Below are 23,780 nucleotides of genomic sequence, written 5' to 3'. Positions count from 1 at the left end.
TGGATGTCAACACGAAAACATTTGTATATCAACTAAATGTAGTTGGCATACGTATTTCTGTTGACATGTAAATGTAGATGTAAACAGAGGACATATGTATGTCAACGACATTTAGTTGACTTACAAATGCCTTCGTGTTGACATCTGTTATGCATGTAGTTGATATAAGAGCATCTCCAATAACGGCTAGCTGATTCGCGTCGCTAGCCGAACCATTGGAACCGGCAAGCGGCATTTCAGCTAGCCGATCGACGAGCTCTAGCCGATTTGCGGGCGCTAGCCGCCATTGTAGGCTCAATTTCGGCTAGCCGGTTACATTTTTTTAATGTATTTTTTAATGCATTTTTTTATTTATTGCATTTTTTAATGTATTTTTATGCATTTTTAATGTATTTTTTTTATGAATTTTTTTTGGGATGGACCTTTTTTTAATTTATATAAAATTATTGCATTTTTATTGCATTTTTAATGTATTTTTTAATAAATTAGTGAGGAGTAGAGTGGGGCGGTGGCTCGTGTGTGGAAGCCCGATTTTTTTTTATAACGTACTTTTTTTTATTTAAATAAAATTAACGAATTTTTCCCGTATATTTGTCGTAAATTTAATTCTATATTTTGTGTTTAATTCCGTAAATGTAGTTGTTTCTGAATTATTTTTATTGCGGCTAGCCTGTGGCTAGCCTAAGGCTAGCCAATTTGATTAAAATGATGATGTGACAGGTGGATTTGTAGTGCTGATGACGTGGCAGGAATAGAGAGAGTGGCTAGTGGCTGGCCTAAAGCCATTGGAGATGCTCTAAATGTCGACGTCTTATAAATCTTCTATATATTGCCTACATCGTTCTTCAACATGCATTCCATCCCTGCAACTGCACCACCGAATACGAAAAATGGCTGAACTAATTACAACCGTTGCCGCTCTAATTCTGTCTGCAATCTTCGTCTTCTTGTTCAACAATCGGAAGAAATCCAGAAATAGCAAATCAATTAAACTCCCACCTGGCCCTAGAAAACTTCCTATAATCGGAAATCTGCACCAAATCAGCAATCCTCCCTTCCCCTGTTTCAGAGATCTATCCAATCAGTACGGCCCCTTAATGCACCTCAAGCTCGGCGAGTCCCCCGTCGTCATCGTCTCGTCTCCCGATTTAGTCAAAAAAATGCTCAAAGATCTCGACCCCGTCTTCGCCGATCGGCGGCAGCGCGCGTTCTCCGATATCATGATGTACGGCTCGAGCGACATCGCCTTCGGCCCCTACGGCGGCTACTGGCGCCAGATGAGGAAGCTCTGCATCAACGAGCTTCTCAGCCCTAAAATGGTGCACCTGTTCCAGTCCATCCGGAGCGACGAGACGTCGCGGCTGGTCGATTCGCTGCGGGAATCTTCCGGAAGGGTCGTGGATTTGACGGAGAAGATCTTCTTCCACGCGAGCTCCGTCACTTGCCGCGCTGCGTACGGCAGCGTCGTTGAGGACGGCGAGGCGTTGGTGAAGCTGACGGCGGACACCGCGATGGCCTCGGGGTTTGAGATCGCGGATCTGTTCCCGTCGTTGGGAATGGTCGGGGCGCTGAGCTGGACGAAGAGGCGGCTGAAGACTATGCGGCGCAAGCTCGATGTGATTCTGGATGATGTGATCGAGCGGCATAAGAGAAATCGGGCGAAGAATGGATCGGGGAATTCGGAGTTTGGGAGTGAGGATATGGTTGATGTGTTTCTTAGGGTTAAGGAGGAAGGGCAGCTGGAGTTTCCCATCGACAACGACAACATCAAGGCTGTGTTGTATGTAAGTCCCAACTCTCTTTCCTTCAACAATTATTTCATTCACTACTTCATTCTATACTATCGTACTTATCAAACAAATGAATAGAATAAAAGTAGGAATCACGTTCCATTCTATCGTATCAGAAGAGACTTAGAGAGGCTTTGAATTTTTTCACAAAAATTAATTCTCTCTCTGTCGCTATATTTTGTCACAATTTGACCCGGCACGAGTTTTAAGAAATGTACTCCTAGAAAATGGATCGAAAAAGTTAATGGAATTGTAAAAGTGAAAGGTGACATATTATTAGAAACGGAAGAAAGTGGAAATAAGTGATAAATTTTCAGGGAAAGATGGAGTAATACTTTATTACCTAATAAATATAAATGAAGGTTACTAATTCTCTAAAGTTAAATGCTAATGTGATACGGACAGAATCGTATCACGTAGCAGGCGATCGAGAGAGAATTGGGGCTAGTAGGGTTTCTTGAGAAAATTAGGGTTTGTAGAGAATTTTAGGATTCGGAAGATGAAATAAATAATTATTATCATATTCTTTGAATTGTGAATGAAGACAGAGATATTTATAGATAAAATTCTAAGACCATGTGCGGTTCGACTCACGCGGCGACGTGGTCGGGAAGTCTTGACTGCAATTGTCGTCTTGGATAAGGCCGACTCATCTACGACCTAGTGTCGTCCGGAATCGGGTGGTGTCGATGCTTAGTTGATGATGCCCATATCATCTGATTCGTTTTTAACTATTTCCTTTTCTAATTATTGTAGCTATTTTTACTGACTATCCCGTCCGTCCCAAAAAAGTAGTCTCTTTTCGTCATTTTAGTATTTCTTATAAAATTAGTCCACTTGTATATTTAGAAATTTTTTCCCATATATTGAATCTCACTATCTACTTAAAAAAACTTTAACTATATTATCTCTTTTTTCTCTCATACTTAGTTTCACATTTAAACTTGTGTTGTCTCCAAAGTCTTTATTTTTATACATAACGGAGTTTGAGTATTAAAATTTTCCTCTTTTCATAACACGCAGGATGTTTTCGTTGCTGGAACTGATACTTCAGCGGGAACTATTGACTGGACCATGACAGAACTGTTGAGGCACCCTCAAGTGATGGCGAAGGCACAAGCTGAAGTAAGACAAGCTCTAAAAGGAAATAGTACTCAACAAAGCGACATTGTTCATAATCTGAAATATCTTAAACTAGTGATCAAAGAGACTATGAGGCTGCACCCTGCGTTTCCGATGGTATCTAGAGCTTCCAAGGAGGAGCAAATGATCAATGGATACACCATACCTGCTGGAGAATGGGTGGTTGTAAATATTTGGGGAATGCATAGGGACCCAAGGTATTGGAAAGACCCAGAGATGTTTAAGCCCGAGAGATTCGAGGATCAATCTTTGGATTTTGTAGATGGTGAATGTCATTTCCTGCCGTTTGGAGCTGGCAAAAGAATGTGCCCTGGGATAACGTTTGGTTTGGCTAACGTCGAGTTTACTTTAGCCCAATTGCTCTACAACTTCGATTGGGGACTTCCAGAAGGTGTGAGGAGTGTGGATTTGGACATGACTGAACATGTTGGGCTAACATGCACAAGAAAACACGATTTATCTGTGGTAGTCACTCCATATTTAGCTAATATATATTGTTAATGTAGTAGATGATATAATCCAGAATAAGTTATAGATCCTTTGATACGAACAAGGCCACAACCCCAGTGACTATATAACCTGAGCCACAACCCCAACGACTAAATAACCTGAGCCAAAACCCCAACGACTATATATACTCCTGGTTAGTATTTTTATTTTATTAATCAATGCATGTGTCAAGTATATCTATTATAAGCCCCTATACTATTTTTAATTTAGAGGGAATATATCAGTGTTGGTCTGTAACGTTTAAAAAAATCATATGTGATCCATAAACTTCGATTTAATATCAATAAAACTACTTCTTCATTGTTTCAAAATTTTATTTGAGCGAAAATAACCTCAAGACCATGAAGGCAGGTCAAACAATTTACTCATTTTGAAATGTTACGGACAAGAAATGATACCTTAACAAAGTTTGTGTACCGAAAAGATGTTTCCTCATATTTTTCAATCAATGTAATTTGTTGAGTATATCTGTAAGCTCATTTTTCGATTTTTCTATGTTGTTTCTTTCCCAGAACGCAAAAGAGAGTTAGAACCACATATTATTAAATAAATCTATAAATATATAAGTCCCATAAGAATTATCTATGGACTAGATTATTATTTAAATATCTCGCCACCATCTCGAACATAGAATTTTTTTCTCATGAAACCCTAACCCTAAACTCGTGAGACGGCGAGGTCACCGTTCAATGTTTGATATGGAGTCGGAAGCACCGAATGTATTTGATAATATGCATGCATATGAAACATATTGAACCATGATACATAATTCTGGAATAAAAGATGTTTATAAGCACATTAGGGGAAGATGTTCCATACGAGACATATCCTAGGAGCATGATATTTAATCAATTTTTGCACTATATTGTTGACTATTGGAATTCTAATAATCTACTTCTGATCTAGAATTCAAATCGTTGAATTGTAATTGGAATTGTAATTTAATTCTAAATTCAAATATTTTGTAGTACGTACGAAACTTTGAATTTGGAATTTAAGGCTCCAATGCCATTTCTCCGCATGTTCAATTCTATGATACTGAATGGAGCCTTAAAGCTCTAACTAATTACTATTCAACAAATTTCTGGATTTTTAACCCACTCTACATAAATTTCCAACCGTCTAGCCTGAATTTTCATTCGTAACTAGAACAAAAGGAACAACTAAGGACATTTTTTTATCCCAAACTTATCGGTTCCTATCGTGTCATGTGATTCTCTGATAGCGACCCCATAAAATTGGATTTTAGATGTTTAACAATATTTGATTTTCTTGAGTATCCCGATAAGTATCTACTAATGCTTTGTGGGGTATTTTGAATGACCACCAGATATCAAAATGGTTCAAAGACTATTGAAGTGATAAATACTGATGTGTATCTCGTTCTCATGTCATCTTTAACTATTAAATATGTTAGATAAATGAAGCCATACTGGGCCGGGGGGTGGCCATGAGCCCACCAGCTTACTATGTACTCCTTCCGTCTCACCATAAGAGTCATATTTCACTTTTACCGTAAATGTTAAGTAGCATTCCACTGACTGTTCCTTTCACATTCCACTAACTTATTCAACAAAACTTTTCTTTACATTTTTAGAACTCGTGCCCAAACCAAATAGAATTCATGTTGTGAAACGGAGAGAGTATATAAAACATTGACACAATTGGTGATTTAACAAAAGTAGACTGTGATTGAGTTGGTTGGACTCTCGGTCTCCTTATCCGATGTCACGATTTCCATTCCTTGAACGGCAGAATTCTCCTTATTTTGTTTGTTCTTCCATTTTGCACAATTCAAATATTGTTCTACTCCCTCCGTCCCAAGGTATTAGACTAACTTTCTTTTTTGGGATGTCCCAACATATTAGACTCATTTCCTTTTTTAGCAAAAAGCATCTATCTTATTTTATTCTCCACCTACTTTTTTCTCTCTTCTCTCTCCTACTTTTTCCCTCTCTCATACTTTACTCTCTCCACTTTAACTATTTAAATATCAATTCCTTAAATCATGTGCCCAAAAGAAGTGAGTCTAATACTCCGGGACGGAGGGAGGGAGTATTAATTACCCCACACTTTTCACATACTTTGCCGACGTAAAGTTATCTCATTTACATAATTACTAATTACTCCCTCCGTCCCATTGAAGATGACCCACTTTCCTTTTTGGTTTGTCCCAACTAAGATGACCCATTACTTAAAATGGAAACACCTTTATCTCTACTTTATTCTCTCTCTCTTCTCTCTCCTCTTAACACACAAAATATAACTGCATAAAATCCCGTACCGTCCAAGAAAGGGGTCATCTTCCTTGGGACGGAGGGAGTATATTTCTGTTTTTCAATTTTGAATATTTTGGGCTCTCTATTTGATTGTAAGTCTATTTGATTGAGATTTTCCTATTGGTCCAGGCAAGTTTAAGCCCAACATATCGCCACCAAAAAGCCCATATCTAAATTGGGCCTGCATACAATTCCAAATCTATTCACTACACACTATATAATTCTACTCACTACCCATGCACTCACACTATATAATTTCTTTCTGTTGAATCAAAGGGTCGGGAGAATCGATAATTCTTATTCAATATTGATGTAGAATGAATAGTTTACATAGTGACTTCGAATTCACAGTCTTTGTCAATATGTCAGCTAGTTGATATTCAGACTTGACCTAAGGCAACTCCACCACCTTTGCTTCAATATTCTCCTTTATGAAGTGTCGATCTACCTCCACATGTTTTGTTCTATCATGCTGAATCGGATTCTATAAAATATTAATGGATGCCTTGTTGTCACAAAAAAGTCTACACGGATGAGTCGTCCGAAGTCCTAGTTCTGCCATCACTCTTCTTAGCCACAGTATCTCTGTCAGTCCACTCTTAATTCCTCTGAATTCTGCTTCGGCACTGGAGAGTGCTACTACCTTCTGTTTCTTGCTTCTCCATGTCACAAGATTACCTCTTACAAAAGTGAAATATCCTGCGGTTGATTTTGTAATTTGGGTTACCTACCCAGTCAGCATTTGTGAAACCATGTATCTCCAAGTGTCGGTGCTTCTCGAACATGAGTCCATGCTCCGCGGTCCCTTTCAAGTATCGAACGATCCTTAGAACTGCTTACCAATGCTCCTCCTGCGGTGCATGCATAAATTGACTCACCACACCAACCGAGTAAGCAATGTCTGGTCTTGTGTGAGATGGATAGATCAATTTTCCAACGAGCCGCTGGTACCGGCCTCTGTCCGTCTGTTTAGCACCTTCCTTCATTTGTAGTCCATGATTTTGGACCATCAGATTATCTACTGGTTTACAATCAAGCATCCCAATCTCTGCCAATAGGTCTAGTATATTTATCTATCTATAAGCCTCTTTCCTTTTTCTATTTTATTAATCAGTGTAATATGTTGAGTATATCTAAATTCAAATATTTTATAGTACCAAACATAAGATGGAATTCAAGGCTCCAATTCCATTTCTATAGGTTCAATTCTATGATACCTTACTGAGGGAGTATATAACATTTATTTTATACTAATTATTTTACGAACTGAAGGAGTATATAACATTTGTACAATGGTTAAATAATTATTTTATACTTCCTCTGTCCCATGTATCGCATTTTTCATTTTAGATCGTAAATTTGGGATTGATTTTTTTTTATTGTAATTACATTAGTATTTGTGATTACTTAATAAAGGAATACCTAATTAATTCTAATATATTAATTAAATATTCTAATGGGCAAAGGGGGTGTAAAATCAATACTCCCTCCGTCCCGCTTAAGATGACACGTTTTCCTTTTTAGTTTGTCTCAACTAAGATGACACATTTCCTTTTTTGGTAACTTTCTCTCTCCGATTAATACACATAACCATTTTTTCTCACTCCTATTAAAATATCCATCTTTCTTTATCTCTCTACTTTAATACTTACACCCACATTTTCTCTCTCTAATTAAACACTTTAACCAATAACTCCTAAAACCTCATGCCAGCTAAGCAATGTGTCATCTTAGCCGGGACGGAGGGAGTAAATTTTATTTTAATGCTATTTGTTAATAGCAGTTTTGAAGGTGTTACCGTTGCTTTTTCTCTCTCATATCATCTTTATCTCTTGCTACTTTGGCGCCATAAATCGCTGCTGATTTCGGCTTTATTAATGCCGACGCTAGAAAAATATATAACAATATATAGTTATTTTAGAGGGAACATCTTTTTTGGTCTACGAACTTTGTCAAAGTATCATTTTAGATCTGCGAATTTTGAAAATATCATTTGAGGTCCGTCAATCGAAATACTTTTTTAATATTTCCAAGTCTTTTCAGACGAAAATGCCCTCAATACCTTAAAGATATTGAGGGCATTTTCGTCTGAAAAAACTTGGAAATAGTAAAAGTACTTCGATTGATATTAACTCATAGTAGACGAACTTCAAATGATATTTTCAAAGTCATGGACCTAAAATGATACTCTGACGAAGTTCATGGAAAAAAAAATGTTCCCTCATTTTATAATTATAGGTAGGAGCTACACCATATAGGTAGGCGGTAGCGGGCACAACATAGATTATACCATATTAATTTTATTCTATGTTCAAAGGCTAATTATAAAATACTGACTATCACATACTCATGGCTCAAACTATTTCAGGAATTTTAGACCCGTGCACTATTTTAAAATTTTAGCCAACTCTACCTAATGAAAGTTAGTTATTCAACCAAACTTTGAATGGTCCACTGTAAGGATTGTATTTAGTCTATGATATTAAGCATTTGATAAATTAAAACATTATTATCACAAAATATAAACCTTATATATATACTAGCTGGGGTGCGTTATATTGCTAATTATTTAAATTGCTAAATCTGTTAACTCATCAATACAGTGTATTAAAAGTGTCAACACGGTGACATCAAAATATCAACACATAATATGGACACATTATATTGAAGTTCAACAAAATTATGTGTTGACATTTAAATGTCATCGTGTTGATATTTTTAATGCACTGCATTGATGAATTAGGAAGTTAGCAACTTTAAAAAGTTAGCAATTGATCACACCCCCAATACTAGCTAGTACTATTAACGATCAATAATTTAAAAAGATAAAAAAAAAATGTATACCGTTACTCATAACGTACGTAATTGTTATTATTAATGTTTTAGAATTAAATTAAAAGAAACTATGGCTAATTTTGTGTTTTTTGACCATACACTCCATTATAGTTTTAGGCAAGCCTACTTTGTTAAAATTATAAATTGAACCACAACAACAAATCAATTCCACAAAATACAACAATGATTAAGCTAATTCTCACTCTGATTCTACCTGCAGTTTTGCTACTGCTCTTGAAGAAATGGAGAAATAGCAAGCCAAGCCATAAATTGCCACCCGGCCCGAAAACTCTTCCGATAATCGGAAACCTCCACCAAATGAGCAGCCCCACCTGCCGTTGCCTGACAGATATGGCGAAGCAGTACGGCCCCATAGTGACCCTCAAGCTCTGCGACAACAGCGCCGTCGTCGTCTCGTCGCCCGACCTCGCGAGGCAGATGCTCAAGGACCTCGACCCCACCTTCGCGGACAAGCCCTCGGTCGTGGCGGCCGAGATCATGTTCTACCGCTCCAGCGGCATCGTCTTCTGCCCCTACGGCGACTACTGGCGCCAGATGCGGAAGCTCTGCGTCATCGAGCTTCTGAGCCCGAAAATGGTGAGATTGTTCCAAGCCATTCGGAATGATCAGATCGGGCGGCTGATCAAGTCCCTGCGCGAATCCTCTGGAAGCGTCGTCAATTTCACGGAGATGATCTTGTACAATTCCAACTCCATCATCTGCCGCGCTGCGTGCGGCGGCGTGGTGAAGGATAACGAGACGCTGATGAGGCTCATGCTCGAGTCCACCAAGGTGTTCACCAAGTTTGAGATCGCGGATATGTTCCCGTCGTCTAAACTTGCGAGCGCACTGAGCTGGACGAAGCCACGCCTCTATGAGATGCGGGACAAGCTGGATGTGATCATGGATGAGATCATCGAGCGGCATAGGAGGAATCGGGTGGAGAATGGATCGGGGAATAATTCGGAGTTTGGGAGTGAGGATTTGGTGGATGTGTTTCTTAGGGTTCAGGAGGAAGGGAATCTCAATTTTCCTATCACCAATGACAGCATCAAGGCTACGTTGTATGTAAGTGGAGTAATTTATTTTAGTCCTCTCTTTACTTAAACTTACTACCTCCGTCTCCCAAAATTTGTCTCACTTTGATCTGGCACGGATTTTAAGAAATGTAATGGAAAGTGAGTTGAAAAAGTTAGTGGATTGTGGGTCCTATTTTTGTATATTAGTTTTATGATAAAATGTGAGGAGGAATGAGTTAGTGGAATATGCGGTTCACTACCAAAAACGGTAAAAGTGAAATGGAACAAATTTTAGGGGACGGACGGAAATTGAAAAATGGAACAAATTTTCAGGGACAGAGGTAGTATAATATTGCAAAAAATGCAGGATATTTTCATTGGTGGAACCGAGACTTCGTCAACAACTATTGACTGGGCGATGGTAGAGCTCTTGAGGCACCCTGAAGCCATGGCGAAGGCACAAGCGGAAGTGAGACGAGTCTTGAATGAAAATAATGATGGATCACATACTTTCAAATATTTAAAATATGTGATCAAAGAGACTCTGAGGCTGCACCCGCCGGCTCCAGTTCTACCTAGAGCTTGCACGGACGAGCAAGTGATCAATGGGTACACCATACCTGAAGGGCAAAAGGTGCTTTTTAATATTTGGGCAATGCATAGGGACCCGGAATATTGGGAAGATCCTGAGAAGTTTGAGCCCGAGAGATTCGAGAATATATCCGTGGATTTTCTTGGTGGTGATCATCAGTTTTTGCCCTTTGGAGGGGGAAAAAGAATGTGCCCTGGGATTACGTTCGGTACGACTACTGTGGAGTCGGTTTTAGCACAAATGCTCTACAACTTTGATTGGAAACTTCCGGCCGGCGTTAGGGCTCAAGATTTAAACATGATTGAAAGCAATGGGATAACAGCCGCACGGAAAGACAATTTGTTTGTAGTTGCCACTCCGTATAAGTAGTTGATATAACCAACTATCGATTTTCCCATATAATACTACTCTTCCTAACTTTTGGTTCTTCATAAGTTACAATATAGTGTCCTCTTAAATAAGAGAAACATTGTTCATGATAACATTACAATACTTTTATAAAATTTATCACCATTTCTAATAACAGTTGATTCTTGAATAACATTGAGTATGTATTTGATCATTTGTATAAGTGATAAACTCGTGTTTATGGACAGTTTAGTGGGTGTTAAAAATAGGAACTAGATTGAGTTGTGCCTTACACTACAAAAAAAAAAAACACAAAACTACTGACGCAATTAGTGACGGCATCCAATAGCTCAACAACTAGTGACAGAATTAGTGACTGAAAAGTGTCAGTCACTAATTAGTGGCAGATTACTCCATCACTAATGCCAAGTAGTCGCCTATAGTTTCCGTTACTCCGTCATTAATGCCAAGTAGTCACCTATAGTTTCCGTCATAGTAAATTCAGTGGCGGAAAAACCGGCACTAAAACTTTTTACTGACAAGTTTATTAATGACGGATAAACCCAAACTTGATCTGTCACTAATCTGTTTTGTGAAAAAATTTCACTGATTAGTGATGAATTTTTCTGTCACTAATTAGCGACTTTTTTTAGTGTTAATGCATAAGGTTCATCCACTTATTCACTATATTATAGAGCTAACGAGATTGTCTTGGAGTCAAAACAGGTGAAAATGAGCTTTGAAAGGGGCTTAAGGAGGCAAAACATTGAGAAGGCCGAGTCGCGCGTTGGAGCAGGCGAGGAATGCCTGATCGCGCGTTCAGTTTGTGTGTTCGCGAGTTAGAGAGAACGTCCAAGTCAGGCATTTGAGCATACGAAGAAACTCCCACTGAATGTCCAAATAAAAATGAATCTTTAAATCGCAGACATGGGCATATTTGTTTCTTTCATTTTGCAACATAAAAATTAGATAATTTTAGTAAAACTTAATTCTAAACATGAAAAATAAATTAATAACGCATAATAGAATTGGATTTTGGCAATAACGCATAATATGTACTGAGGATTCAGTATACCGCTATTTAAAGAATTTTCGGTATATACTGTATATTCAGTATAAAACAGTATAGGAAAATTGATACTGCTACCATACCAAAAATTGTGGTATACCCAAAAACTGGTATTTTCGGTATTTTATCGGTACGGTAAGTGCTATATTTCGATATTTAAGTAATTTTTGCCGCCCTTAGGTCTAACTCTTTCTCAATGGTGTTTTAAGGCTCCAGTTAATTATTAGGCAAGTTTTGTGATATTGGGCCCTGTACTATTAGTTTCAATTAATAGTTTTAGCCTAACTCTACCTAATGGTTAATTTCTTCACCGTCAAAATTTAATAATTCAACTAATGATCCACTATAGGCATTGTAATTAGACCATGAAATTAAGTTAGCGTTTTGGGTAAAAGAGTTTTATTAAGGTAATACCAACATTCTGTGCATAATAACTGCCATATATTAGTTATCCGATCTAAAAATAAACATATCAGATTTAATCATACGAGTACTAATACAAAGCATTTGAAATGTCAAACACATCTAAATATACTTATATTTCATGTTAAACATATTACAAATGTATTTCATCATTTATCCTACACTCACAGCTTTAAATGTCACAAATTAGTAGTTCAGGTTTAGATCTCTAATTAGTAGTTCGGCTAGTTTTTGTGTTTTCGGGCCATGAATTACTTCCTCTCATCCCCATTAAATGTCACAAATTTCCTTAATTAGGCGGTCCCCAATAAATGTCATATTTCACTTTTACTACTTTTAGTAAATGGATCACATATTTGACTAACTCATTTTACTCACAATTCTTATTAAACTAATATATAAAAGTGGGGTCCACATTCCACTAAATTTTTTCCACGCATTTTTCTTCATAAAGTCAAATAATTTCTTAAAACTCATAAACAAAGCTATCCCACAAAATCGGGATCAAGATGGAAAAATTATATCTAGTTAGTTGTTACTCCATCTGTTTCATTATATGTGACACATTTCTTTTGCCCACAAGCTTTAAATAGTGGTATTTAGTGGTTAAATGAAGAGAATAATATACGAGTGAGAAAAAAGTAGAGAGAAAAAGTTGGAGAAAGGGTAAAGTAAGAGAGGGATAGTATATTTTTCTGCTATAAAAGGAAATGTGTTACGTCTCGTATATATTAGAACGAAGAGAGTATTATTTAATGTCTTAGCCTTTTCGGAATTAAATTCATGGCGTTAATATTTCTAGTTTCTATAGTTAAAAAATTCGGCTAGGTTGGGCCATATTGCACTAGTAGTTTCCATGATAGGTTTAGGCAACCCAACTCTACTTATTATAATCATCATCACAACTTATAAATTGAAACACAGAAACAAATTAGCAACCCCAGAAAATATAACAACAATGGTTGAGCTAATCACAACTCTCACTCTATCCGCAATTTTCTTCTCCTTGTTGAATAAATGGTGAAAAGGCTTTCAAGTATCTAAAATTAGTGATCAAAGAGACTCTGAGGCTGCACCCGCCAGCACCACTAGTGCCTAGAGCTTGCAAGGATGAACAAGTGATCGATGGATACACTATACCTGCTGGACAATGGGTGTTTGTAAACATTTGGGCAATGCAGAGGGACCCGAGGTACTGGAATGACCCGGAGAAGTTTGAGCCCGAGAGATTCGAGGGTCAATCTGCTGACTTTGTAGGTGGTGATTATCATTTTTTGCCCTTTGGAACTGGAAAAAGAATATGCACTGGGATGACGTTTGGTTTGGCTAATGTGGAGTCGGTTTTAGCCCAATTGCTCTACAACTTTGATTGGAAACTTCCAGAAGGTGTTTAGGGTTTAGGGCTCAGGATTTGGACATGATTGAAAACAATGGGGTAACAGCCTCACGGAAACAAAGCTTGTTTGTAGTTGCCACTTCGTATAAGTAGGTGATAACCAACTATTGATTTTCTCATACTACTATTTATAACTTTTGGTTCTTCATAGGTTTTAATAATATAGTGTCCTCTTAAATAAAAGAAAGCATTATGCATGATAACATTTCTTATATACAATAATTTTCATAAAATTTATCACCATCTCTAACATTGAAGATGTATTTGTTCATTTTCTTATTACATGGAGTAATCTTTTTTGTATGTTGTCAGTTGAGCTAAATCGGGCTCGCTATTTTGTGTGGGCCTACACGTTGCAAAAAGTGAGTGGAAAGTCTGCGGCGGAGAACCGTGGCTGATGCCATGGTGGCCTTCAAGCCGTGAAGCTCGAGTGTGCCTCGTTGATCACTTATGCTGGGACAGAGGAAGTATGTCATTACCATGCATGTGAATCTGGTGGTACTCTGATCGGAGATCCAGCTTGGTAAAAAAAACATGTTGATCCTAACTCATTAAACAATTCATCCGCAAGTGATCTGGGATGTTCGCGGTGTTCAACGTGCGATAGATGATGCAGAAGCGAAAAATGTCATCCTTTTCTACAAACTAACATGACGGTGAAGAAATAACATGTAATGGCTTGATCGAGCATATCTTTAATTTGTTTTTCAATCTCATTTTTTTGAAAATATGGATACAGTATGGTCAGACTTACACTTGACATGAGAGATTAAGAGGTCGATGCTATAAAAGATTTGTTAGCCCCAAAAACGAAATGAGACAACATCTTCCTCAAGTTCTCCAAAATGGAAGATGAAAATATTACTATCAATTAAAGCTTAAATCTAGTTGTATACAACGAATTATTGCTGATTTTAGTGATTATAAAGGTTTTTGTGGAATAACAATAAAAGATGGATCTCCAAGAAATTTTAGCAGAATTTAAGACTATTGATTTGTTTGACATGTTGATGCTAGATTTGATGATGCGCTATTGCAATTTATTCGATACATTTGCGGGATACAAGTAGAGTTGAAATACAAGCCCCTTGAAGTGCAACTATATTATACTACATACAAATTCTTCTTATAATATAATTATAATCGATGATCTTTTTTTTAATCTTTGGAACATAAAAGAAAAAAGTTTTGAACTATTTGTTCAACTTATGTATATAATACGAATTAGTTATTTTAAAATGATGATAGCCAATTCTAGAAATCAATGTCAATTTTTTGAGTTTGAGTTACGAAACAAAAGATTCGGAATTGTAATAAAGTAATATATCAATTCTTTAATTGTACCAAACAAAGGGTATAAAAGTGAATTAGAATTTAAATTTACAATTCAATTCAATAAAATTCTGATTCCAATTCTGTGTACTAACTTTAGAATTTACCTTTAAATTAAAAACACTTTAGAAGCGTACTAACTTTTTTAGAAAACGTTAAAGATATATTTGGTTATTATCCGAAACTCATGGGTATAACTCTTTCTAATAGGGTGTTTTAAGGCTCCAATTAATTATTAGGCTCGTTTGTAAATATTGGTCCATGTACTATAAGTTTCCATTAAAGTTTTAGCCTAACTCTACCTAATGGCGAATTATTCCACCATTAATTAAAATTCAACCAAACTTTTAATGATCCACTATAAGCATTGTATTTAGACCATGATATTAAGTTAGTGTTTTGGGTAAAAAAATTTTAGTCATAACAACTACTCCCATATATTAGTCCATCCAATCTAAAAACAAATGTAGGAGTATCATATTCAAACACATGAGTACAAATACAAAGCATTTGAAAGTCAAAACACTAAATACACATATTTGTACTTGTACTTTAGGTTAAACGTTACAAATATATTTCATCATTGCAGCAGTAGTCCGTTAGGGAGATGCTTTAACCCACTGGCTGCCAGAAGCCCAACTCCCACGGCCTCATACTTGTGCCTGAGAGATAGAAGCAACTACACGACATCAGTGTGATTTGAACCTAGACTCATTGCAGCAAGATCTGCTCCTTCCTTGCCAACTGAAATATATTTGTGCCCCTTCATTTCGGGCACAAATATATTTCATCATTTATCCTAAACTCATAGCTTTTCTATTTTTCCTTATAGGGTGTAATTTAGATCTCTAAATAGTAATTCGGCTAGTTTTGTGTTTTTGGGCCATGCACTATTAGTTTCCATCACACATTTAGCCAACTCTAAATATAATCATCATCACCCCTTAATTATAAACTTAAACACAGAAACAAACCAATCCCACAAAACACAACAATGCTTGAGCTAATTACAACACTGACTCTATCTGCAATTTTCTTCTTCTTGTTCAACAAATGGAAAATTTCCCGAAATAGCAACTCAACGAAGAAACCGCCACCCGGCCCGAGAAAACTTCCTATAATCGGAAATCTCCACCAAATCAGCAATCCTCCCTTCCGCTGCTTCAGAGCTCTATCCAACCAGCACGGCCCCTTAATGCAGCTCAAGCTCGGCGAGACGACCGCTGTCGTCGTCTCGTCGCCTGATCTGGCGAAGCGAATGCTGAAAGATCTCGACCCTAGCTTCGCAGACCGGCCTCAGAGCGCTGCCGCTGACATCATTCTCTACCGCTCCAGCGACGTCGTTTTCAGCCAATACGGCGACTACTGGCGCCAGATGCGGAAGCTCTGCGTCGACGAACTCCTCAATGCGAAAACGGTGCGACTCTTCCGGTCCATCCGACGTGACGAGACGTCGCGGCTGATGGATTCCCTGCGGGAATCTTCTGGAAGGGTCGTGAATCTGACGGAGAAGATCTTCTCCCACTCGAGCTCCGTCACGTGCCGGGCCGCCTGCGGCGGCGTGGTGGAGGATGGTGAGACGCTGATGAAGTTGATGGCGGATTCGACGCGGATGGTTTCAGGGTTTGAGGTCGCGGATCTGTTCCCGTCGCTTTCGAGGATTTTGGGCGCGCTGAGCTGGACGAGGCGGCGGCTCGAGGCGATGCGGAGGGAGCTTGATGTGATTCTGGATGATGTGATCGAACGGCATAGGAGGAATCGGGTGGAGAATGGATCGGGGAAGAATTCGGAGTTTGGGAGTGAGGATTTGGTTGATGTGTTTCTTAGGGTTCAGGAGGAAGGCCAGTTGCGGATTCCGATCGATAATGACAACATCAAGGCTGTCTTGTTTGTAAGTGTATACTCCCTCTGTCCGTCGTTAAATGTCTCATTTTTCTTTTTTCGTCTTTCTATCAATAAATGTCTCATTTTACTTTTACTATACCTGGTTAGTGCATCCTATATTTCACTAAATCATTTCACTCACATTTTATTACTTCCTCCGTCCTGGCTAAGATGACATATTTCTTAGTCAACACATAATTTTAGAAGTTATTGGTTACTGTGGTTAATTGGAGAGAAAAATAGTAGGTAGAAGTATTAAATGGAGAGAGAATGAGAGTTGACTATTTAATTGGAAAAAAAAGTAATTGGAGAGAAAAATTTACCAAATACAGAAATGTGTCATTTTAATTAGGAAAAACTAAAAAGGAAAGTGTGTTATCTTAAGTGGGACGGACGAAGTATATGACCAATATATAAAAGTAGGTCTCACATTCCACTAATTTTTTCTACCCACTTTACTTTATAAAGTCAAACAATTTTTTAAAACCCGGCCAGTCAATATGGAACAATCAATAATGGATGGATGGAGTAATTTTTTACGAATCCACAAACTCGATTTTAAGGAGTATTGTATATTTACAATATGCAGGATATTTTCACAGCGGGAACTGAAACTTCGTCGTCGACTATTGACTGGGCGATGGTGGAACTGTTGAGGCACCCTCGAGTGATGGCCAAGGCACAAGCTGAATTAAGACAAGCCTTGAAAGGAAATAGTACTCAACAAGACGACATTGTTCCTAATCTGAAATATCTAAAACTAGTGATCAAAGAGACTATGAGGCTACACCCTCCGGCTCCGATTGTGCTTAGAGCTTGCAAGGAGGAACAAGTGATCAATGGGTACACCATACCTGCGGGAGAAAAGGTGCTGGTGAATATTTGGGCGATGCATAGGAACCCGAGGTATTGGGATGATCCGGAGATGTTTAAGCCCGAGAGATTCGAGAATCAATCTTTGGATTTTGTAGGTGGTGATTATCATTTTCTACCGTTTGGAGCTGGCAAAAGAATGTGCCCTGGGATAACATTTGGTTTGGCTACCATCGAGTTTGCTTTGTCTCAATTGCTCTACAACTTCGATTGGAAACTTCCAGAAGGTTTGAGGGGTGAGGATTTGGACATGACTGAAAATGTTGGGCTAACCGTAGTGAGGAAACAAAATTTATTTGTAGTCGCCACTCCATATAATTAGCTCATATAATGTCAATGTTATTATTGGGGGATAACTTTTAGATCCACTATGTCTTGTATTGTTAATGTAAAGTCATCCATTTCCTGCTGTGCATTTTCATGTTTTTAGGCTTGTTAGTTCTGTCCATGTGTTAGACAAATGTAGAAAATGGTTTTAAACTTCAATTTTTCGAAACATATTAGTTCAGTGTTCATCTGTATGATTACAACATATAGATAGAAGAAACTCAAGGCCTAGACGACAGACTTTATTATTGTATCATTGACTAGCAGCTTAAATATTGAGGGGCTCAACAAGCACCATCTGGATCCATTCTTTGGACTTGATGGGATTGGCATAGCAATCGTCGTCTGAATAGAGAAGGTGGATGACGCGACCAAGATTGAAAACACACATAAGGATTGGCACAGACACCGGCCTTGGCTCGAGGCATTCTTGATTCATATCCTTCCACGCTTTCTTCACTTGTCGTCGCAGTTCAGCACAAGCTTCCTCCTTCGACATACCATATTGTTTCATGTAACAATCCACCAATGAGGGTTTCTGCTCATACTGTATCATGTCAAGTTGTTAAAGGGCTAATTTTGTAATTTTATTTTGCATAAATTGGAAGAGAGAATTTTAACTAGACCTAATTTTTAACCACTTGAAAGCTTTGGGGAAAATATCATGTTTGGGTATACGTTTATAGTTTTATGGACCAATATCTCTTATACGTATTATAACTAATTCATTTCAAAATTTAATACGTACCTCATCTCCGACTAAATCATCCATCAATCGACAAATTGCAGACGCTGCTACAACTATTAGAGGTTCATTTATAATCCAATCGAAATCTTCTTTCCTCACTTGATCTCCCATACCTACTAAAGAAGTAGTTGACATTGCCATGTAACCACATGATACAATGGACACCTTCAAGTACTCCTCCACTGTTGGAATATACTTATTATACAACCATTTTGGCTCTTCAAAATATGCCATCACTAATTTTTTCATCTGCAAATAGAATAACAATACAATAGTAATACGACTACAAAATTTACAATATAAACAAATTTATTGAATAGATTGCATACATCTTTTATTGCATACTGGACACGGTACGATTCTCCCTTTTTCACCATTTCATTTTCGATTTCATTATAAGTTTCAATAAGGCTTCTGTAGCACATTTGGATGTATGATGGCGAATCCTCCAAGGTCGCGTTAATATCCCAACTGAAACACTCCGGAAATAGAGAGCACATTAGATCGAATATGTATCATACTTTCTCAGTCTCATTTATGTTCACATTAGGTTATACTTACAAAACAATACTGCATAAAATCTCATGCTAGCTTAACAGAAAATGCAAATATTAGAATGAGAAAGAGTGAGTAGTATATTAAGTACACCCTCAGTCGCTGCTAAGATTACATAACTTTTAGTCGCACGGAAATTTAGGAATTGTTATTAATGTGGTTAATTGGAGATGGACGTAAATATCAGTAAAATATAAGAAAATTACTAAAAATAGAATGTGTCATCTTGGTTGAGACAAACTAAAAAGGAAAGTGTGTCATTTTAGGTTGGACGGAGAGAGTAGGAAAAAGATATCGAACCGTTGAATAGCATCTGTCAGAACTTGTAGTTCATCTAGCGTTGCATATTCGTAAGTGTCATCAATAATGGAAACCATACTAAAGAATCTAAGCAAAATTCTTCTTGCATTAGCATAACATGGCTCAAAGTAGACCCCAAGCATCCAAAAGAAGCACTCCGCAATTCTGTCTCTCGCATAAGGCATTTTGTTCGCCACATCCAATTTATTCCACCACCTGAAAATGAGATTTTAAGGCATAAATATACATGTAATAGGAATGTATACTAAACACATTTTCCGTTCATCAATTTTTTTTTTGTGCAGTGTTGTTTCATGAGTTAAATGGCAGTAGTATAATAATAGTAAGTCTCGAAAAAGAAAATGTGTCAGTTAGAATTCAAGGGAATAAGCATACATATCTAACCTTGTGGCATCATTCAGCTCTCTCTGGTGCATCTTCTGCACAACATTGAAATCTAATTTTGCGAAATTCAACAGTATCTCATTATGCGACTCGTCTTCTTCGTATACAGGTATGAACTTTCTGGCACTCAATCTTGTGAGACTCTTGCGAAGTGGCATATTCAGAATCAGAGCTTCGTTAACACGTTTAGAGAGAGATACATCATCAATCATCTTATTAAGTAGCAAAGCACGAAGATGAGACGAACAAAACTCTATTGCTCTGTCCAAAATCTCTTCTCCATGTGTTGCGAGATGTGCTGCCTCATATAAGTTCAACAAACCTTCAACATTGTTTCCCAACGATGCCACAAAATTTCCTTCATTGTCAACGAATCTACGGAATACATGATCTGATTAAGTAAAGCTGCTAATTAATAAGACTGAAAGACCAGAGTACGAATCTCAATTCACTATTGGGTAGTACGAGATTTTAAGATAGTCGTTAGATGTAATAAGTATGAAGAGAAAAAGCATTTGAATGTATTAATAAAAGAAGAAAAAAAGTAATTTTAAAATGACGATTTACTTTTTCCAAAAAAAAGATGTAACAACTTTCTGGTATAGAGTTAAAAAGGAAAATGTGATATTTTTTATGGAACAGATAAAATCGTAACTCTAGTCAAGGGGGGAAAAGTGGCCCGCGCTATAAAATTATATGCTTTCTTATACTAATAAAATGGGCTCTTTTTTTTCCAAAATACCATCATTGAACTATGGGTAGCTCAACCGAAAATGAGGTGGGTGTGTACATCGGAATATTCTTACCACATGGGACGTTGTAACCTTGTTGTCTAAGCAGACGAAAGCGAAGAGCCATGGTGCGGAGATCATCGCTGTCTTTGCTAATTAGGTGCTTGAAATTGTCATGAATATATTTCAAGGATTCCTCAATTTCTTTTTCGAAATGATATTCCACTCCCAAGCGTTGAATCACATCGATAAGTTCCAATTTGTGCGTTGAATCGTCTGGGGTTTGAGCTAGCAATTTTCTGACCATTTCTTTCTGCTTTGTGAGTTCTTCTTGTTCAGCATCAGTAAATTTCTATGCATTTATCAAGCAAAAAAAATTAGAATATGTGAAGAATGTTATAATATACTAGTACTACAACAATATTTTCTTAAGAAATTATATTTACCGTGTTTTCTGAATTATATTTAAGAAAGAAGTCGCCCCATATAGATGGATGAAATTTCGCAGATTTACGAATTTCATCTAAGCTCTTTCCGTTCTTGGTTGGAACAGGCAGTGAACATATCTCCATTTTACTATATAAGTACTAGCTAGTAGTATAAGTTTCGAAGCTATGTATGTGTGTAAAGAGTTGGTGATTCATTTGAAGAAATGTGGAGGTATTTATAGGATAGGAGTACTAGTTTATTTTGTTTGTCCGCTAAAGATTATCAGGCTCAGCACCCTCAGCACCCTAAAATAATATTCTTACTGGTCCAAAAAATAAGATAATGATGAAGTTTTTTGTTATAAAATCATTTTAAAAAATGTCAAATTATAATATAATTGACCATTTTTAAATTTATGAGATAGATAATGTGGTGGCTGAGTTTTACTCCTCCTCTCACCTTTAGTAATTAAGTCAAAAGAAAATATAAAACAGAATAAAATAGATAACTGAAATAAAAATTAAAATAAAAGTAAGAAAAATTAAATATCTTTATTTTTAATATGAAATACTCCATATGTTTCTTACACTCTATGAGAAGATAATATCTCAATTTCTGGTTTCTTTAGTACGTAGTTTGTTTATACCGAAAATAATTGGTCATTTATCAAAATAGTAGTAATATTCTAACTATTTAATTCTTTTATACTCCCTCCATCCCAAGGTAATTGCGTTGTATCCCTTTAAGAATTGTCTCAAGGTAGTTGAGTTATTTTTTTTTTTCCTGGCAAAAACTTGCTTTACTATCTTACTTTATTTCATACATTACTTTATTCTCTCCACTTTAACATTTAACACATCAATTTCTTAACTTTTGTATCCAAAAGAAATTACCAACTACCTGAGGACGGAATTAGTATAATATTACTACTTGAAACCAACAAAAGATCATATACTCCCTCCGTCTCACTCTAAGTGGAGCATTTCCTTTCGACACAGAATTTTATGTAATGTTGTTTTGTGAGTTAAGTGGAGAGATTAAAGTAAGAGGGAGGGAAAAAGTAGAGAGAATGATGTTTACATTTTTAGAAATGTGTCATTTAGAGTGGAACATCCCAAAAAGAAAAATGTGTCACTTAGAGTGGGACGGAGGGAGGAATAAAGTGTTACTCCCTCCGTCCTAAATAAGTTGGTCATATTCCTTTTTGGATGTTCCAACTAAGTTCAGTAATTTTTTTTTTTGACAAAAAATAAAACATTCAATCACTCTTACCTTTATTCTATCATCTATTTTACTCTCTTTATGTTTCATACTCTGTTCCTATCTCCTAACATTCAACACAATTTCTTAATTTCCATGTCTAAAAGTTTTTTTATTAAAATGGATAAATAATTAGTCATTGAAAATAGATGTTTAACATTTAATTAAAATTAGATAAAAATACTACTTCTAATCGTCTCATAATTAATTAAAAATTAGTGAAATTATTAAACAAAACTTTTTAATATTTTGAAATTATCTATTTTTATTACTCCTTTTTATTAAATAAGATAGATCCGTATATAATTATCAATCCATTATTTTTGACAAAAACGGTTACAATATTAAATGTTATAGGTATTAATTTAATATTAGTAGCCATTACAGTTAATTAATTACTTTAATTACTAGTAGTATTCATTTATTAGTGATCACACTTTGAAACGTTAACTAAGTGAATTATCAAAATCGAAAATTAAAACTATTATAGCATTAATTTCCCGTATTTAACTACACAATTATCAAAAGATAGAGAAGTGATTCAAATAACTAAATGTGTGGGTCCCACAATGAGTCTTTTTTCCTTTTCACTTTCTTCTTTCCCTCTTCTCGCATGTAACTTCATTCAAACTCTTCTATTAAGAAGAGTGATAACTCTCTTTCCCGCTCCGGCTTGGAGTTGACGGTGATTTCAAAGAGCGAAACTAATAGATTTCTATTGGCCGGCGGTGGGGTCGGTCGACCCCGCCCAACCCCACTTGGATCTGCCACTGAGGTAGATTAATGTAAAACCTTGTTTTTATCGACCTCATCTGACCCCACCTGAATCTGCCAATGAGGTAGATTAATGGAAAACCTTATTTTTATTGTGAATACTATAAATAGCAAAAACAGTTTCACTAAATATATAAAGTTACTGTATTTAAAATAAAATTTACTGCAATAGAAAAAGTGAAACCAAAGGAATTTCATGCCTCTATTAAATTGCTTTTATTTTTTGAGGAGATGTAGCCGCCATAGATATTCTCAGTTCAAATATTTAGGATAGTTCTTCATACTTATTTTCTGTCCCCAAATAATAAATTTATTAGAAATTGGTTGTGTGTGTATAGGGAGATCAGATGTCCTTTCTCTCAAAGGGGCTGCGAAAATATAAAGCTTCGTTCGGTACCATAAAATTGAACCTGGAATTTGAACTGGTAGCTTTAAATTCCAAATTCATGTTTCGTACCCCAAAATATTTAGATTTAAAATTGCATTACAATTTGAATTCCTCTCGATTCCATAATTTGAATTACTCTCGATTCCATAATTTAAATTACAAATCTAAAGTAGATGACTGAAATTCTAAATATTAATAAAATTATAAAATTGAACACTTTCACACACTGGCCACGTTGCACTTTCACAAATCTAAAGAAATGTAAATTACTTAAAGGAACAGAGGGGGTAATATATAACCTTAAATAAAACAGAACAGAAACAGAAATATAGGTATCAACTAAAATAAATCAACAAAATATGTAACCAGA

General features: G+C 36.5%; 5 protein-coding genes across 5 annotated transcripts; 4 read left to right on the top strand and 1 right to left on the bottom strand.

Moving 5' to 3' along the window:
• The first annotated feature begins 870 nt into the window (after positions 1 to 870).
• Positions 871 to 3,749, top strand: LOC125188694 (premnaspirodiene oxygenase-like). Its single transcript, XM_048085699.1, has 2 exons — positions 871 to 1,784; positions 2,814 to 3,749. The coding sequence occupies exons 1-2, from the start codon at positions 891 to 893 to the stop codon at positions 3,432 to 3,434; spliced, it is 1,515 nt and encodes a 504-aa protein (XP_047941656.1). The 5' UTR covers positions 871 to 890; the 3' UTR covers positions 3,435 to 3,749.
• Positions 3,750 to 8,744: 4,995 nt separating this feature from the next.
• LOC125188695 (premnaspirodiene oxygenase-like) lies at positions 8,745 to 10,691 on the top strand. The gene is made up of 2 exons (XM_048085700.1): positions 8,745 to 9,625; positions 9,944 to 10,691. The coding sequence occupies exons 1-2, from the start codon at positions 8,876 to 8,878 to the stop codon at positions 10,535 to 10,537; spliced, it is 1,344 nt and encodes a 447-aa protein (XP_047941657.1). The 5' UTR covers positions 8,745 to 8,875; the 3' UTR covers positions 10,538 to 10,691.
• A 557-nt stretch (positions 10,692 to 11,248) lies between these two features.
• On the top strand, positions 11,249 to 13,402 carry LOC125188133 (cytochrome P450 71D18-like). The gene is made up of 2 exons (XM_048084879.1): positions 11,249 to 11,338; positions 13,037 to 13,402. Exons 1-2 carry the CDS (start codon positions 11,249 to 11,251, stop codon positions 13,400 to 13,402), a joined length of 456 nt encoding a protein of 151 aa, XP_047940836.1.
• Positions 13,403 to 15,730: 2,328 nt separating this feature from the next.
• On the top strand, positions 15,731 to 17,916 carry LOC125188132 (premnaspirodiene oxygenase-like). Its single transcript, XM_048084878.1, has 2 exons — positions 15,731 to 16,627; positions 17,210 to 17,916. The coding sequence occupies exons 1-2, from the start codon at positions 15,731 to 15,733 to the stop codon at positions 17,813 to 17,815; spliced, it is 1,503 nt and encodes a 500-aa protein (XP_047940835.1). The 3' UTR covers positions 17,816 to 17,916.
• A 38-nt stretch (positions 17,917 to 17,954) lies between these two features.
• LOC125188692 (bicyclo-germacrene synthase-like) lies at positions 17,955 to 21,185 on the bottom strand. Its single transcript, XM_048085697.1, has 7 exons — positions 21,006 to 21,185; positions 20,635 to 20,911; positions 19,829 to 20,219; positions 19,424 to 19,639; positions 18,898 to 19,039; positions 18,569 to 18,817; positions 17,955 to 18,367 (listed from the first exon to the last, which is right to left on the bottom strand). Exons 1-7 carry the CDS (start codon positions 21,129 to 21,131, stop codon positions 18,089 to 18,091), a joined length of 1,680 nt encoding a protein of 559 aa, XP_047941654.1. The 5' UTR covers positions 21,132 to 21,185; the 3' UTR covers positions 17,955 to 18,088.
• Between the last annotated feature and the right edge of the window lie 2,595 nt (positions 21,186 to 23,780).

The sequence above is a fragment of the Salvia hispanica genome, chromosome 5 (assembly GCF_023119035.1).
Source record: "Salvia hispanica cultivar TCC Black 2014 chromosome 5, UniMelb_Shisp_WGS_1.0, whole genome shotgun sequence".
NCBI classification, from domain to species: Eukaryota; Viridiplantae; Streptophyta; class Magnoliopsida; order Lamiales; family Lamiaceae; genus Salvia; species Salvia hispanica.
The sequence above is the reverse complement of the archived record's forward strand: the minus strand, read 5'-3'. Positions and strand labels throughout refer to the sequence as shown.